This window comes from Schistocerca gregaria, chromosome 2 (assembly GCF_023897955.1).
Source record: "Schistocerca gregaria isolate iqSchGreg1 chromosome 2, iqSchGreg1.2, whole genome shotgun sequence".
NCBI lineage: Eukaryota > Metazoa > Arthropoda > Insecta > Orthoptera > Acrididae > Schistocerca > Schistocerca gregaria.
The window spans coordinates 880,012,460-880,027,423 of NC_064921.1; the positions used below are offsets into that span (position 1 = coordinate 880,012,460).

Here is a 14,964-nt window from a genome sequence, read left to right on the forward strand (position 1 = left end):
GGACCGCAGCAGTCTCCAGCAGTGGTTGCAGAGGTTTAAAGACGGTGATTTCTCTCTACTGGACAATCCACGATGCGGTAGAACGTCGACGGCAGTGAGTGATGTGGATAAGGAGACCATTGATCAAATCTTCCAAAATGACAGACGTGTGACGACACGGCAGCTTGCTGAAATGACTCGTTTGTCACTGGGTAGTGTGGTATTACTGGTGCAGTCACTAGGGTACATAAAAATCTGTGCAAGTTGGATGCTTAGATTACTGACAAGAGAAATGAAAACGATGAGGAAGAATTTGTGCGAGGGTCTCATGAAGACCTTTACTGAAGACTGGGAACAGTGTATTGATGGCGTCATTACCCAAGATGAAACGTGGTTGTTTTTGTCCGAACCTGAGAGCAAAACCCCATCCATGGAGTGGCGTCAACCGGGTATCCCTCGGAAGAAGAAACCAAGACTTTCACGAACAGCAGGACGAAAGGGGATGGCCTTGTTCTTCTGAGAGCAGTGTAGTATCATTTTAATTGACTTTTTGTAACCGAGACCGTTACTATTTGTCATTGGACAAGCTGAGACGTGCCATCAAGACCCACAGACCACAACTTCAGGGTCAGTTCGTCAGACTACACCATGGCAATGCCAAACCCCATACAGCCCTTATGACACAGGAGAAAATCAGGAAAATGGGTTGGCAAATTGTTCCTCATTCTCCCTACAGTCCGGACTTGGCTCCGTCTGATTTTTACCTCTTTGGTCGTCTGAAGGCCCACCTGCACAGTAAAACATTTGGTAGTGAGAAAGACCTTATTTCCTGTGTCGAGCGATGGTGTAAAGTCAATCCCCAGAATTTTACCAAAGTGCATTTGCACCATGGAACGAACGTTGGGCCAGATGCGTGACAGCTGATGGAGGCTACATTGAGTTGGCTCAATGTATAACCAAATGTTCAAAGTATTTTCACAAAAAATTTCTTTCTCCTCCTGCAAAATGTAATAAAATTAGAGACGACTGTGCAAAACGTTTTGAACGCCCTTTGAAATACTAGAAAGCGTATCTTTTGTGTAAACATACACAAGAGAGTAAATTACAACGCCAGTGGTGTTCGTTGCAGAAGTGCAGAGCGAGTCGTTGATGAGATATCGTATTTTGAAAAGTTGCCACACTGACAATTGTTTATTCCATTCAACCTGTGTCGCTGCTAGATACAATGTTGTTATGTTAGTTTAAAGTGTGCTTGTGTGTTCTTTGAGTGCACTGTAACATGCTAGTTAGTCAGTGTGTGACTGTCTGAGCAGTATGTGGTGAGAGGACGATAGGATATACCAATGCAGAAAAAGCCAACATGCCCATGGTGTACGGAGAACGTAGGAAGAATGCAGTTCGTTCTTGTACGGTGCATGGTGCAAGAATTCCCAATAGACGTCAACTACCTCGGCAGTTATTTATCAAGTTGTTCAACCAGCTACGTGAAAGTGGTAGTGAAACACCTAGGCAACGTTACAGAAGCAGACCAGTGACGACAAAAGAGGGGTAAATTAATGTTCTTACTGCCGTTGCAGTTGATGCGCACCTTAGCACCCCCAACAATCGCACGAGAAAGTGGCATGAGTCAGGCAAGTGTCCTTCACATTCTGTGTCGACACAGGTTCCATCCCTATCAAATCTCTCTCCATCAAGAGCTGCATGGAAACGATCGCGACAATCGTGTTCTTGGGCAAAAGACAGGATACTCCCGATGTATCATGTACCTTGTTTAGTGATGAAACCACATTTACCAATCATGGCAAGGTAAGCCGCCGAAACATGCACTATTAGTCTGTTGACAATCCGTGTTGGCTTCGTCGGGTGAAACGTCAACGTCCATGGAGTGGAAAGTGTGGTGTGGTGTGGTAAACCATCAGCTCATAGGCCCGTTTGTCGTAGACGGAACACTGAAGGCCCATAAGTATTACACCTGCCTAACAGAGCATCTTCCACGGATGCTAGAAGAAGTTCCTCTGCAGACTAGGAAGAACTTGTGATAGCAATGTGATGGTTGGCCAGCCCATAGTGCACGAAGTACTACAGTATGTCTTCATGAATTGTTTTCAAATCGTTGAATTGGACATAGAGGACCTGTACCTTGACCAGCCGTTCGCCGGATTTGACGCCTGTAAACTTTTTCCTATGGGGAATCTGAAAAACACTGCTACCAGGACATATCAACTACAACCGACAATATGGAATGACGTATTACTGCAACCTGCTCGAACATCACTGAAATACTAGCACGTGTGGAGCAGACGTTCCGTGGCAGACTGCAAGCGTGTATTGCTGCTGCCGGTGGTCATTTTAAACACAGCCTATGATGGTCAAATGTCTCGTTACTGCTCAGAATCCACATAACCAATGTATGTACTTGTGTTGTTCTTTAGTGTATGCTGCCACAGGTATAGTAACGGGACGATCGCGGGGTTGACGTGACAGAAAGCGCGGCGGTACCCACGGAGTGGCCCGTGAATGACAACACAAACGGAAGAGGACGGACACGACCGACGATGGACCTTACGAACAACACCAAGAACGAAACAACAGAGTCACAAGAAAACCTAACTAGACAACCACGTCCACTCTTACGCGGAACAAGAAAGTAAATACGGTGTCTAAGGCGAGACGATATGTCAAGAGACGCACGTAAAGATTAGACTGACTGGCTGAGATTTTTCTTCTTTATTGTAATTTTAATCACCTCAATACAAGGTGGGCTGGCAGCAGCATATTACCCTGCTCTTCAGCCTTGAGTAGTACAATAACAGGACATATAGGTGGCACAGACAATACAATAAAAACGGCGGGCAAAAAAATGTAGATACAAAAAAACAGTAAACATGAAGCCGTTCATGATGGATGAGAAAAACACTAACACTTGGTAACACAGCGCACATAACACGGATGACTGCGACGGCTCAGGTGAATGGTGGTGGCGTGACGGCGAAAGGACACTGAACACAAAACGAAGGCACACACACGAGACACTGATGGCGATGATCTCCGGCGCGCGAATGTTAACTGAGCGTGTGCGAGTCCGGGGACCTGCCAAGGGAGGGGGTGGAGGTTAGGGAGTGGGACAGGGAGAGGGGAGGGCAGATGCCATAGGCAAGGGAGACAGGGGGAGGGGAGGAAAAAAAAGGGGGGAGCCCAGGGGAAGAGGGGTGGAGGAAGGGGACAGGGGAAAAGGAGAGAGAAGGGAGGGAGGGTGCCAAGTGGAGAGGCCACAGGAAGTGGGAGCGAGTAGGATCAAAGTTGATAGGAGGGGTAGATGGAGGGGAGCTGCCGGAAGCAACCTTGGGAGAGGGTAAGGAGCGTGGAGAGATGGAGACCGGGTGGGACGTGGGAACACAGGTGCGGCAGCGGGCGGGGTTGGGAGAGGATGGGCGAGACAAGTGGGTGAGGAGGGTCGAGTTTGCGGCAGGTATACAGGATCCGTATCCTTTCAAGGAAAAGGAGGAAGTGGGGGAAAGGAATGAGATCGTACAGGATCCGCGTGGGGGAGGGGAGACGGATGCGATAGGCGAGGCGGAGAGCATGGCGTACTGGCTGAGAGAGAGGCAGGGGCTTAAATACATGATTGGGGGCGCCGCTATTGGCCGCTGGGACCACGTGTTCCTCTGTGGCGTCCTCACACTAAAGGCGGGCCAGGAAGCGCGCTCCGTCACAGCTTACGGCACGATGGTCCGGAGACCTCTAGGGGTCTTCGACGTCCATGCCGTCGGGTGCGGATTCAAATTCCGTGGCGCGCTGTACCAGACTTTTCAAAATACGATATCTCGTAAGCAACTCGCTCTAGAATCCTGCTATAAGCATCACTGACATTCTAATTTAGCCTACTTTCAGTCCGATAATGTCAACGCACTTTTTCATTTAAAAAGTGTGTGTTTGCGCAGAAAATACACTTTCTGAGTATTATTACAGTCTGTTGATTGGCCTCTTACGAATCCCTTACTAATAATCCATTATGTGAAAACCGCACATCAATAGTACTTTTCCATTTCCGCAGTATTTGCGGTATAAATTTTAGGTGATTCACTCTGTATATCATTTCGCTTTACATTCTATACACTGTACGGTCAGGTCAAAAACATTTATGGTACTTTCTAACTTTTTATACAGGGTGCAAATTATTTAAACCGACAAACTCTGGGAGGTTGTAAGGGACATCAAAACAAATATTTTTTCCTAATGTCATTTTTTCCTATGAGTAGTATTTAAACCGGTAGAGAAAGCTTTCTCTGGCGGCAAATTAATTAAACCAACAAACACTTTTCCATTTTTTTTATGACCAACAGACAACACATTAGCACAACCCAATTTCAATTACATTAGATTTTCAAAAATGCCTCCATTGCCACGTAAACAAAGGATACACCGTCGGATCATGTTCTGTCTGACACGGGCAAAAATCCCAGGAGTACCCTGAGTTGTTCCTGCAGCTGCTACTATCCAGGCAACCAGATCCCCTTCTGGTGCAACAGGAGTTGCATAAACAAGGTTGCGCATCTCTCTCCACACAAAACAAGTCCAGAGAGGACAGATCTGGGGATAGAACAGGCCATGGTACAGGACACCTCTGTCAATCCACGTTTCTGGAACCGACGGTTCAAAAATCGACGCACACGATGACTGAAATGTGCCGGCGCCCCGTCATGTTGGAACCACATATGTTATCTTGTAGGGAGCTGGACGTCTTCCAGCAATTCTGGTAATGCTCTGGCGAGAAAATTGTAGTAGCGCCTGCCATTTAACGGCCTAGGTAGCAGATACAGCCCAATTAAACAGTACCCAACAAGACCGACCTACACATTAACGAAGAACCGCACTTGATGAGCGCTAGTAACAGTGGCATTTGGGTTATCCTCACTCCAAACATGCGAATTGTGCATGTTGAAGACTCCATCACGCCCGAAAGTTGCTTCATCGGTAAACGACACAGAGGATGGGAATGTAAGATGCATTTCACACTGTTCCAGGTACCACTGCGAAAACTGTGCTCTGGGTGGATAATCAATTGGTTCCAGGTTGTGGACACGCTGTAAGTGAAATGGAAGTAACAATTGCTCTCGAAGGACTGTTCTTACATTTGTCTGATTCGTCCCCATGTTAGGTGCAATTGCACGAGTGCTAATTGAAGGATCCCGCTCCACACGCTGCATGACAGCTTCCTCAAATTGCAGCGTTCTTACCGAGCGACGGCGTCCCTGTCCAGGTAATCTGCTAAATGACCATGTCTCACGCAGACTTTGGTACACAGCACCAAAAGTCGTATGATGCGGGATGAGGCGATTAGGATATTGTTGTTGATAAACCCACTGTGCACTCGTCCGTTGTGGTGCGCTACGTAGCACGCACCAACCATATCAGTGTACTCACTCAAGGTGTATCGCTCCATTAGTAAACAGAGACAATGCACTACTACACTGGTGGACAGCAGTTGCCTACAACTGAAGATTGTAATACGGCCTCTAACAACTGAAGAGCCTAATAAGGCCTCCACCGATTTAAATAATCCTCATAGGAAAAAATGATATTAGGGAAAAATATTTGTTTTGGAAAAATATTTGTTTTGAATACTTTTCACCCCATCTAACGTTTGTTAAGTGTCGCGAGCACCACACACAGTTCATACTTCCGTCTCTCCCTCTCTCGACGTACTCACTGTAATCTCTTGTTGGAAGAAGCAAATTAATTAAGTAATTTTGGAAATGAAAAGGTTCATCTGCATCTAAATTTACGTGATTTCTCGGCTATTCACAATAAAGTGCCTGGCAGAGGGTTCAATGAACCACCTTCATGCTGTCTCTTTACCGTTCCACTCTCGAACGGCGCGCGGGTAAAACGAGCACGTAATTTTTTCTGTACGAGCCCTGATTTCTCTTATTTTATCGTGATGATCATTTCTTCCTATGTAGGTTGGTGCCAACAGAATGTTTTCGCAATCGTAGAAGAAAACTGGTGATCGAAATTTCATGAGAAGATCCCGTCGCAATGAAAAACGCCTTTGTTTTAATGACTGCCAGTCCAATTCACGTGTCATGTCTGTGGCATTATCTCCCCCACTTCGCGATAATACAAAACGAGATGCCCTTCTTTGTACTTTTTTCCATGTCATCCGTCATTCCCATCCGATTCGGATCCCACACCGCAGGGCAATACTCCAGAACAGGGCGGACAAGCGTGGTGTAAGCAGTCTCTTTAGTAGACCTATTGCACCTTCTAAGTGTTCTGCCAATAAATCGCAGTCTTTGGTTGGTTCTACTCACAACTTTATCTATTTGATCGTTCCAATTTAGATTATTTGTAATTGTAATCCCCAAGTGTTTAGATGAATTTACAGCCTTCAGATTTGTGTGACATCGCCTAATCGAAATTTAGCGAATTTCGTTTAGTACTCGTGTGAATAACTTCACACTTTTCTTTATTCAGGGTCAATTGCCATTTTCGCACCACACAGATATCTTATCTAAATCATTTTGTAATTCGTTTTTGTCATCTGATGACTTTACAAGACAGAAAATGACAGCATAATCTGCAAACAATCTAAGACGGCTACTGAGATCTGCATCCTATGTCGTTAGTATAGATCAGGAACAATAGATGGCCTATAACACTTCCTTGGCGAACGCCGGATTATTTCTGTTTTACTCGATGACTTTCCGTCTATTACTACGAACTCTGACCCTTCTGACAGGAAATCACGAATCCAGTCGCACAACTGAGGCGATATTCCATAGGCAAGCAGTTTGGTTAGAAGACGCTTGTGAAGAACGGTGTCGAAAACTTTCTGGAAATCTAAAAATATGGAATCAATTTGACATCCCCTGTCGATATCACTCATTACTTCATGAGTATAAAGAGCTAGTTGTGTTTCGCAAGAACGATATTTTGTAAATCGGTGCTGACTACGTGTCAATAAATCGTTTTCTTCGAGGTACTTCAAAGTATTCGAATACAGTATATTTTCCAAAACCCTATTGCAAATCGACGTTAGTGATATGGACCTGTAATTCAACGGATTACTCCTACTTCCCTTTTTGGGTATTGATGTGACTTGAGCAATTTTCCAGTCTTTAGGTACGGATCTTTCTGTGAGCGAGCGGTTGTATATAATTGCTAAATATGGAGCTAATCTGTCAGCATAGTCTGAGAGGAACCTGATTGGTATACAATCTGGACCGGAAGCCTTGTTTTTATTAAGTGATTTAAGCTGCTTTGTGACACCGAGGATATCCATTTCTATGTTTCTCATCTTGGCAGTTGTTCTTGATTGGAATTCAGGAATATTTACTGCGTTTTCTTTCGTGTGAGTAAGAAAGTAGATCTCCCACAACAACTTAAATGTAACTGAGAGGCGCATTGTCCTCTAAGAAAGCACACGCTACATTTGTAAGGGACTGCTATTACAGTAGTACTTGGCAGCTACTGTTCAATCGGAGAGCACACGAATGACGGTGTATATGGCTAGCGTCTTCCCTTCCGTGCCATATAATGAAACATCGACCATTCGTGTTCATATTATCCTTTCCTATGAATCAGGCCCTACTACTTGGATAAGTCAGATATACGTTGGCCACTTCTAGAATAATACGTCTGGAGGCACATACAATTTGGATACTGGCTTCACTCAGAGTAGTCAGAGCAGTGTCTGGAAAGCTTTTCTACTTTGAAAGTACTTTTTACCTCACAAATTGAACATTTTAGCGGTCAAGTCAGATACAGGTTGCAACCACATTTAACAGGACTGCAAAGCACGCACTTTCATCCTCCGCGGTGGCACGGCGACTACATGGGTCGGGAGGCCTTTTTGCCCGATGACCAGGACGTTCTGTTTCGTTGACATCCGCACAAGCGGTGCCGTTTGCGACGGTTCCAAGAGAACAAGGACTGCACCAATGAGGAGCAGAGTGGCGAAACCAGCGCTGTATCACTGTGAGAGATACAGAGGGGAGCGAGTGTGGTTGGACTTACGCCAGCTCACTGCTAATAGCGCCACATCATCATAAAGTGCCTGTCCGTAGCATACAAAGTATTGCACCATAATCTAACAATGAAATTAAAAATTAAAATAATTTTCCCATACTTTGGCGGTGTGGTCATTAATGTGTGAAGTTTCAGAATGATCTAATGAATATGTTTCGCTAAATATATTATCTTAAGAAAAAAATAAGTGGCGCTAAATAATGAAGCTACAAGGCTAAAAAAATGTTCAGAATGTGCAAATGTATTTCACAACCAAAAAGTACAAGTCTCAACATGATCCGAGCAATATATTCGTCAAAATCGGCGTTTTTGCGAAAAATCGAAGGCGCTGAATGTTAGACTCAGAGGGAATAAAATTCGTGTGTAGCCTCAGTGTGATATAAAACATAACTACGTGACTCCATTAAGCTACCTCTGTTAGTTCTCCAATTATTTACTAAAAACTAAATTTGGAACGAAAACGTCCCCATTCATAATAGATTAAGTATCATTTGTATTTGTTATAGAAAGTTCTAACTACAACACTCGATTACACTGATGAAATAATGCAGCTGTACCAAGTTTCAAGGCTTCAGTGCTGATAACAATATTACAAGGAATTTTAAAGAGCCAGTTCTACTGTCGGTTACGTTCTAGCCAGCAAACCTTGCATGCAGTCGAGCTAAGACTTTTTCAGTGACTAAAGCCAACTTTACTCCATTCATACTAAAATTAAGAAGAGTATAAGTTGTAAATCTACGGAGATATTAACTAATGTGTGTCCGAGCAAGGGGCCATTTATATGCTGCTACCTGTACGGTGGAGAGCACATATTCCGTTCGGCTGTCAAATGGTTCAAATGGCTCTGAGCACTATGGGACTTAACATCTGAGGTCATCAGTCCCTAGACTTAGAACTACTTAAACCTAACTAACCTAAGGACATCACACACATCCATGCCCGAGGCAGGATTCGAACCTTCGACTGTAGCGGTCGTGCGGTTCCAGACCGTAGCGCCTAGAACCGCTCGGCCACTCCGGCCGGCGTTCGGCTGTCCGTTGCGCCCATATATAAATACGGCCAGAGACGCAGTGAGAAGAGACACTTCGCACCGAGATATCAACCTGTCTGCTTCAATCAAAAGCCTTTGTGTGCTACGCCTCGGATGAGGCTCAGGCAGGCAGCTACCAAATCCATTTCCGGTAAAAGTAGGACGTGAGCTCACGAGGACTGTACACCGTCTCGTCACGGAAGTAACTGTTTGTGTGATGCACTAAAAACAACGTGGCAAGTGTTGAGACTGTTTTCCACTTTTAAGGCGGGCTATTAACTTTGATGACTAATAGTCAGGGCGATAAACCATTTTACTTGGAACTTAACGTAAAGGTCGCCTGGGAACTGCTAATAGTGCTGAAACGTCCTGGCAGATTAAAACTGTGTGCCCGACCGAGACTCGAACTCGGGACCTTTGCCTTTCGCGGGCAAGTGCTCTACCGACTGAGCTACCCAAGCACGACTCACACCCCGTCCTCGCAGCTTTACTTCCACCAGTATCTCACCTCCCACCTTCCAAACTTTACAGAAGCTCTCCTGCGAACCCTGCAGAACTAGCACTCCTGAAAGAAAGGATAGAGCACTTGCCCGCGAAAGGCAAAGGCCCCGAGTTCGAGTCTCGGTACGGCACACAGTTTTAATCTGCCACGAAGTTTCATATCAGCGCACACTCCGCTGCAGAGTGAAAATCTCATTCTGGAAACATCCCCCAGGCTGTGGCTAAGTCATGTCTCCGCAATATCCATTCTTTCAGGAGTGCTAGTTCTGCAGGGTTCGCAGGAGAGCTTCTGTGAAGTTTGGAAGGTAGGAGGCGAGGTACTGGCGGAAGTAAAGCTGTGAGGACGGGGCGTGAGTAGTGCTTGAGTAGCTCATTTGGTAGAGCATTTGCCCGCGAAAGGGAAAGGTCCCGAGTTCGAGTCTCGCTCCGGCACACAGTTTTAATCTGCCAGGAAGTTTCATATCAGCGCACACTCCGCTGCAGAGTGAAAATCTCATTCTGCTAATAGTGCTGTTTCCGATAGGTACACTATTATTATCAGGAATATTATTATATTTGGGCATGTGGATTTTACAAAAAATGGTTCAAATGGCTCTGAGCACTATGGGACTTAACATCTGAGGTCATTAGTTCCCTAGAACTTGTGGAGAACTACTTAAACCAAACTAACCTATGGACAACACACACTTCCATGCCCTAGGCAGGATTCCAAACTGCGACCCTAGCAGTCGCTCGGTTCCCGACTGAAGCGCCTAGAACCGCTCGGCCACAGTGGCCGACGGACTTTTACAGAATATATTAATCAGTTATAACTCAAAACGTTTATTTATAGTCATAGTTCCTGATCTCGCTGTATAAATAGCAAGTAGAAACATTTTCTTTCATTTTCAGTGAGTAACGTGGACTTGCAGACTGGAAATTATCCATCGCTTTCTGGCTGACTGCAAAAATAGTTCACAGGCTCTTGTAAACGGCGAAGATGCGTAAGACGCTAATTCACTTGCAGACTGGAAATTATGCTCAGTATGTTTTCCGTCGCTTTCTGGCTGACCGCAAAAATGGTTCACAGGCTCTTGCAAACGGCGACGATACTTAAGACGCTAATTCACCCGCCACCTCACAGCGGGGTCGAGTGCTCTTTTCGAATGACTGCAGTATCAGTCTGAGAGGTGATTCTGCATGTATGCTGATATGGCGAGACATGGGAACACGTAATGCACCCAGGTACATATCGAACATAATCGATTTGCTGGTCCAAATGTAATGGTGTAAACAGCACCATAATGAACCGAATGCATTAACGCACGCGGTTGCGGGTTTGCTACGAGCACTACACAGTGACACGGCAGGTAGCCTATGTAACAGGCGTGCCCGTACACGACGTGAAACACTGCAGCGCTTGATGAGATCCCCAACAACTGAATTCCGAATGACTTTTTAAGGAAGCTGGTGACCTCGCCGTTTAGCGCCTAAACCATTAACAACCATCATCCGTATTTTCAACACTACTTTATAAACATTAGTCCTGCTGCTTTACTATCGTGTAATGTAATTTTTCTTCTTTTTTTTCCCAATTATCGCACTACGAAGATTGGGTACTAAAAGAAATACAATAAATTTTGGATATAAGATAAATTGCATAAATCTAAGGGCTGTCAATTCGACTAAATACCTAGCAATTACAATTACGAGCAACTTAAATTGAAAAGACCACGTAGATAGTACTGTGGGGAAGACGAAACAAAGACCGCGCTTTGTTGGCAGAACACTTAGAAGATGTGTTAAACCCACTAAAGAGACAGCTTACATTATACTTTTCCATCCTCTGCTGGAATATTGCTGCGCGGTGTGGGATCCTTAGCACATAGGATTGACGGAGGACATCGGAAAAGTGCAAAGAAGGGCAACGCGTTTCGTGTTATCGCACAATACGGGTGAGAGTGTCACTGATATGATACGCGAGTTGGGGTGGCAGTCACTTTGCGGCGAGATGTATTTACGAAATTTCAATCACCAGCTTTTTCTTCCAAATACGAAATTTTTTGTTGACACCTACCTACGTAGGGAGAAATGATCAACATAATAAAATAAGAGAAATCAGCGCTCGAACGGAAATATTTTTCCCACGTGCCATTCGAGAATGGAATGGTAGAGAAGTAGTATGAAAATGGTTCTATGAACCCTCTGCCAAGCACTTAAGTGTGAATTGCAGAGTAACCATGTAGATGTAGTTCCTGTTGAAACACCTTGCGCATGCACAACCTTCGAAAGTTACATACCTGAAAAAATCTACAAAGATCTTCATTTGTGTCTGTAGCTGACAAGTCACTTCAGAGTGTATAATGGAGTGCACGAGACACTTAATCACTTGTACTTCTAGCTCTGCTCTCGGCTAGCTCTTCTATAAGGCCTTCATTCGTTTTCCTCCACTGTGTTATCTGCTCTATGCGTACGCAAAAGGCAGTACACACACGTGAGAACAGTGAGAACAGGGGTTTTTGAAAAGCGTTGCGGTGGCCACATGCAACTGGCAATACTGTGCAACAGGCAAAGGCGTCCGCAGAAGGGCGGGGGGGGGGGGGGGGGCGCAAGAGGCAGCACTTGCACCGTCCTGGAATCTGAATCACAGACTCCTCATTCATGACAGCATAGATACGATTGTCTGTCATTTTACTAAAGCCCAGGTTCAGCAGTGTGGAATACAACGAGAAATACGTAGCTTCAGCAATCATAACGTAACTTGGGTTTGTTTGATTGCCCAGTTTTCTAGCACGGTGAAATATACAGGCATTGTGTTACAAACTGTGGGATCTATTTGACATGACCACACAACAACGTATTAAAGCGAGAGGACGAGGACTGCATCCGCTCGGTGCTAGGTTCTTAAGAGTCGCTTCTACCGGCCAAATCCAGGGCTGTTTTGGAATATTTCTCACATTCACCTCGACGAATGACGGCCATGGCCTACCTTTAACCCCTACATCCTAAAAACATCGTTCAGCTACAAAAGCTACATGTTTATTTGCGATACAGCAAATAAACAATGCAATACAATTGCTTGACGATTGCAATATTTGGACTGCATACAGCCATAATACAATTAATTACAAAGAACACATACTATCTTCATATGAATACATAATAAGATACAGATTTTGTTCTACTTCAAAATTATAGAGAGTTTCGGCAATTTATAATATGAATGGTGCGTCAAAATTGTATACACTCTTTGAACAATCATCGAAAATTTAATTTCCAACCTACAAACTTAAATTTCTGGGAAAAGTAAGGCTGTTATCGAACTTGAAGAATAATATAATTTATTTTCAAATTTTATGTTCCAAACGGTGACTTAGGAAAATGTTCAAAGCGGTGGCGTTCACCATCAATACATTTCTGAGTACGAGCCACGAGTGATTCAGTACTTTGCACCAAAGAGTTCAGTGAGATTGCTGTGCACACCTCTTGAATCTCATCCCAAAGTGTGTCCACGTTACGTGGTTTACGATGGCACTCCACTTCTTTTACTGAGCCGTATCAGAAATAACCGAGTGGCATAATGTGTGGTGCGTGAGCAGAAAATTTGGTTGGTTCTGTGCGTTCTGCCCACTGCTCAGGTACATTTTAATCCAGATAAGCTCACGTATCTTGTTGGTAATAAAACCTCTCATTACCATACACTGCATGCATGGGAAGGAAAATGTAATCAGTCGAAATGGTAGGTACTTCATAAAATTGTACGCAACGAGCTGGGTCGTCATTTAATTGTTACCAGCCTTGGAGTGTACAAACGCAACTTACCTTTCTTAAAAGTGGCGTAGCACACTGCTCGTACTTACACCACTCTCAGGTGACCTTTGCCTTGAAGATTTGTTTGTGAGCGCTGAAGCAGCACCGCAGTTGAGGCTTGATCACTTGTCGCCATACGACGTCGCACTCATCGGACTTTATGCAGATCACGCACTGTCCGATGAACCTCGAAGTTGTCTTGTAGACGTGTAATTGTTAATCTCGATAATGGATGAGTCCCGTACTCTCCTCTCCACTGTCTCTGAACAGTAGCAACGTTCTCAAAACCCCAGTACACTTAATGGCCTGCTTCTGCTCTTGGAAGTTTAAACGTTCGTCCACCATGTTGAGGTTACTCTCTACCACCTGTCGAGGAAACATTATTATTTCTCAGAAATTTAACCTTCTAGATAGGAAAATAAATTTTCTATGACACATCAAAGTGTGTATTCACTTTTCTGACACACTCCCCATCTACTACAATGACACATTGCAATATTTGTCATCGACATAGTTCATTTAAGTAATATTTTTGAATAACACTATAGTTTTAGCAAACGTTTTTACAAAATTATAATATTTAGTGAATCTTTGTAGCAAAACGTAGTAGCTTCTGAAGGGGAGGAGGGGAGATGTGTGCATCAAAGCAGTTCCGCCTGGGACGCAGTACTGACCTGTTCCAACATCGTTTGTACCCTTGACATGCTTTAAAGCCTTCGCTATTTACGCCTTTCACTGTTCTGGATGAAAAAACAAGTATCGTTATTTCTGATTGTTGCAGAATTCCTTGTGTCGGTGAACCCATTCCTGAATCGCTTACCGCTGGAAGAGAGAGACGACTTCATTGATGATATACTGCAGAGGATGTATAAATTGAAAGGGATAATAAAAGAAGTAGATAGCAACTCTGGAGAGAGCAAAATAATCTACTTCTTCACTTCAATGAAAGCGCTGGCCAGAAAACTGTAGTCAGTAGTATTTTAATTAATATGAACAATGAATTCAAAATTTCATTATTTTGCTATATCAAAATGTACCATCTTGCGTCTTGGTCTCGTAGGCACATGTTACAGACGCACCGTTTTACAGACAGAGGTAAATAAAGACTTGGTGTTAAGCTGGCATTTCCTTATTCATATCTGGTAAGACAGTTTCTTGAAATAACGCAGTGCAACATTCTGCAGCTCCTGAGGTAGATACCAAACAGAATACTGTGTTTTTTATTATGATTCTAAAGAAGACGATATATTACAAAAGACAGTGACTAGACGTTAATCGAAAGCTTTTATTTTCATAACATGTCCAAGTCCCTGTCTTTGGGCTCCAAATGTAGAATGTTTAAAGTACTCTAAATAACGTAATTGCTGGCCATTGTCCCTCAATGACATTTTAGAAGGCCTTCAAATGTATGCTCTTCGTCGTACTAACCCAGATAGTATAATGAATCAACAAGTAACAAGTAACTGACAATGATTTGTCAGAATTCTTGACGAGCTGCTAGCTTAATTTATCTTTTACATGTCTCACTTGTACAACTGTACTATCTTCCGTTTTATTTCTGACGAAGACATAGTGTCAAATGAAACAAGTTACTTTGTAATTACATTTTTATGCATACATTTAATCTTTCTATT

At 43.8% G+C, this 14,964-nt stretch overlaps 1 protein-coding gene across 1 annotated transcript in view; it reads left to right on the forward strand.

The window, feature by feature from the left end:
• Positions 1-14,343, forward strand: part of LOC126336606 (juvenile hormone acid O-methyltransferase-like) — a 201,629-nt gene extending 187,286 nt beyond the window's left edge. The window contains exon 6 of the mRNA XM_050000472.1: positions 14,112-14,343. Coding sequence (XP_049856429.1) covers positions 14,112-14,299 — 188 coding nt within the window. The 3' untranslated portion in view covers positions 14,300-14,343. The remainder of the gene's footprint in view (positions 1-14,111) is intronic.
• Positions 14,344-14,964: the final 621 nt, after the last annotated feature.